Source organism: Schistosoma haematobium, chromosome 3, assembly GCF_000699445.3.
Source record: "Schistosoma haematobium chromosome 3, whole genome shotgun sequence".
Taxonomy (NCBI): domain Eukaryota; kingdom Metazoa; phylum Platyhelminthes; class Trematoda; order Strigeidida; family Schistosomatidae; genus Schistosoma; species Schistosoma haematobium.
The window spans coordinates 29,453,536-29,457,393 of NC_067198.1; the positions used below are offsets into that span (position 1 = coordinate 29,453,536).

General features: G+C 27.7%; 1 protein-coding gene across 2 annotated transcripts in view; it reads left to right on the top strand.

The window, feature by feature from the left end:
- Positions 1–2,698, top strand: part of MS3_00005465 (uncharacterized protein) — a 23,354-nt gene extending 20,656 nt beyond the window's left edge. For both annotated transcript variants that reach the window (XM_051213537.1, XM_051213538.1), the window contains one exon: positions 929–2,698. In XM_051213537.1, coding sequence (XP_051069525.1) covers positions 929–1,063 — 135 coding nt within the window. In that variant the 3' untranslated portion in view covers positions 1,064–2,698. The remainder of the gene's footprint in view (positions 1–928) is intronic.
- The last annotated feature ends 1,160 nt before the right edge of the window (positions 2,699–3,858 follow it).

Here is a 3,858-nt window from a genome sequence, read left to right on the forward strand (position 1 = left end):
TGTTAGATTTAATCATAGGCATGTTCACATTTTGCTGCTAAGTGTGGTTGACCTGTTGTATCATATAATATTCGAAAATTGTCTTGTAATATAATCTTGTTAATCCTACATTAAATCTATCAATAAATTTTTACTTTGGTCATAATATTTAATTTACTTATCGTATGCTAGAGATTCCAATCTATGTCACTTATCTCCAAATAGAAAACGCGATTATTACATATAGTATATAGTATAGTATATTATTCATCTATAAATTGTTTTGTGACTTCTAACATTTCGTGATATTATAATTGGTCAACAGTTTGAATACTTTCTCCTACATCTATATCTCCGTCTTGAAGATATTCATCAGGCTGTAATAACTGGTTAGTGTTAAAAATTAAATGCACCATAGCTATTTCAAAAGTCACTATGAATGTCAGGACTATTGATCCTAACTGACATCCTCTATCTGATAGCTATTAATTAACGTTTTAACTATTATACCATCTCTCCACTGTGGATAGGTATGATGTAATACATTGAATGTATATCACATCAAATAAGAAACAAGATGATATTTAATGTGATGATAATTTATGTTCTGAAGTTTTAATGCAGAATTCAGACTGGTTTACAAGTGTAATCAGTTAGATACAAATTTGTAGATAATATTTAATTTATTAAATCTAAATTACTATAAATTTCAAATAACTTTTTCTAGAATAAATTTAAGTTAATGAATATTAAACAATAAGTGTATTGGTTTAAAAAAATTGGAGTGTTCCGTTTGAAAAGAATTGTTAACAAATTATAACTTCACTAAAACTAATTTTCTACTAAAAATAATATAGCTGATTATATATTTTTCTGTTTGTTTATTAAAGTCTATTTCTGCTTATCCTCTTCTCGTTTTTTATCTCTTTTCAAATTTCTTTTTAAATAGTTGATTACTCATTTTTATCGTACAATTAATGAATGTTGGGATCATGATCCAGAGGCGCGTCTTACAGCTGATTGTATTTTAAAACGAATTCGATTTTTAAAAAGTCAGATGAATAAAACAAAGAAATCAGATTAACAAAATTGAAAATAACACACACAATCAACTCTATTAATATTTATGTATACCTCTCAGGTTGATTAAAAAAGAGATAGGAAACTGGTCAGGAATGTTATCTCCTAACGAACAAAAATCAATCTCTTCTCACACATAAATGTATGGTAAACTTGTCATCGTGTTCCTGTTATTTTAACGTTACTTCATTATTTCTTCATTTACTTTTTAAAATCCATTCCATTGTAGGAAGTTATAGTGAAATTTTCTCACTTTTTTTCTAAACGAAGACATTCCTTTGTTTTTCGCCCTGTTTATCTCTTGTCCATTTTACACAGTACGTGTTTGCCTCTGCTATTCGGTCTTGATAATGCAGTCTATATATATATATATATATATATATATTATATATATATATATATATATATATATATATATATATAGGTTAATACTACCTCTAATGTAAATTCTTTTCTTAACAGTTATTCATATTGTTTGATAATATTTGTCAATCATCATCTGATCAATTCTACTACCTATTATCTTTACAATATCGTAACTAATATTCACATCTAGGTAATATTATTATTCAAGTTGCATCGTCAATCTCAGGGTGAAATCGATGCATACTCTGTAGTGAAACTTGTTTATTCTTCTTTTCTCATTTTGTTTCTATTCTACTTTCACTCCTTCCCATTTTTCTGTCTTTCCTTATCCCATCTTATCCAGGTTTTATTGATTTTGATCACATTTCTAGTCTGCGTTTATATATATATATATATATATATATATATATATATATATGCACCTTACTGTGTTTACCTTTTGCTTCTGCTTAATTTGTGGATATATTTTTTATCCGAATATACATTTATTTCAGTCATACTTTTCGACAAAAAGCTGAAACTCCTGTTGATTCATGCCGGTAATTGCATTTTTTCTTGTTTTACATTACTTTCCATTCAGTTTTGTAAAATAAATGCGAAAGAACTGAGTTAGTATGTAATCACTGAACTCGTGAAAAAGCATTTAATCACTAAATCACAACATATATTTATATATTTATGTATATATAATTTTGTTATGTAATTATAACAATTGCGATGATCAATACTAATTTACACATGGATTATGAAATCGTTTGTGCACTGAATTCCGATCTTATAGGTTAATTTGCTGTAATGAGAACTGAAATTCTTAACTATTTTATTTTTGATTTGTCTATTCGCGTTATATTAATGACCTTGCTTATCATACTTTTGTCGGTGCTGATACATTAACACTAGTCAATCAACTTTTATCTACAGCGCTTTTTAAAACTTAGGCTTGTATTCTTCTCATTGAATTATAGTTTAAGCGAAATTTTGCGAAAAACGTTCTAGCTCATACAGTCGAATGCCATAAAAGTTTTAATGTTCACTGTCCGACAAATTCGAATGACTGTTGTGAACGATGTCTTTCATACCACGGTTTCCGTCAAACCTCAGATGATAATCCTCAGGATCGGATATATTAGTCAGTTTTCTCCAGTACACCTAGATTATGCCGTGATAATATGACACAAATATTCGTTCAGACCATAAACAACTACATCTCCATTTATACCAGATGAATATGTTCATTGTAAAAAATGTAAAAATTTTAATATTAACCTGAAAAGTAGTTGGTTCTTATTAGAGTTTTATTTTAGGTATTTTGGATGATATATAATCTAATATTTAAATAATATTTAGCCTATTCATTCTTATGTGGGGCAAAAAATGATTATAAGCAAATTGATAATCATTCAGATATTGTTTGTTTAAGATTCCTCGATTCTAATCATACTACATATATAGAGACAACTAAATGTTTATTAGTTGAATTATCAATGAGTGACCTTGAGTTTGAATATAAAAACAATTTTCAATAACCAATTAAGCGAAACGATTATATAGGTGACGATACATTGGTAATTATTCAATGTCAGTGTGAACTACATCATTGCACTTTTTAATGTACAGTTAATATATTTCTTCTGAGTAATTAATTTTGGTGAGTTTTACGTATTTGTCAATATTACATATGAATATAAACATATACGTATATCTAAACATTACGTATTTCTGAATAAAATAAATGATGTTAGGAGTCTAATCTCAATCTTGTGGTCGATTTTCCATTTAACTTTCACTTCATCAGGTCTAATTCTTTTAATTAGTGTTTTTGTTATTTAGCAAAACCACAGAAAGTTGTTGCACATGATGGTGTTATGTTCTTTGTACTGGCTGGTGCAACTGAGCTACAAATTTTCATTATTTAATAGGCTTAATAACCAGAATTATTTCTTGTATTTAACGGTAATGAGATCAGATGAATTCATAGCTTACAGAATTATTTCAGAAACATTGGAAAGAGTCACGTAGATAATGTAAAGTTCAAAGTGAACGATTCTCACAAATGTATACTACTCATCCCCGAAGTGATTTTATCTAATTTACAGTAAATGTTACTGTATTATTGCTAATCATAACCGATATATGAATAAGTTTGTTTGATTCCAGTAATACAATATATGTATTTCTAACTGTTCATTTTGTAAAGATTTTGTTAAAGTTACTTGATTATTGTTATTAGAAATATACAAAAAATACAAAGCTTTATTACCTAACATAAATAGCTAAGAAATCTTGGATTTATACACTGTATCGATTAGATGCTAAAAAGTACTAAGGTTACATTGGGAATAACAACGGCTATCTCAAATGCTTGGACTACCTACTTTCCAACTGTACAAATACTGCTATAATTCTTCCCCATTTAGATTTGTTTGAACTGAA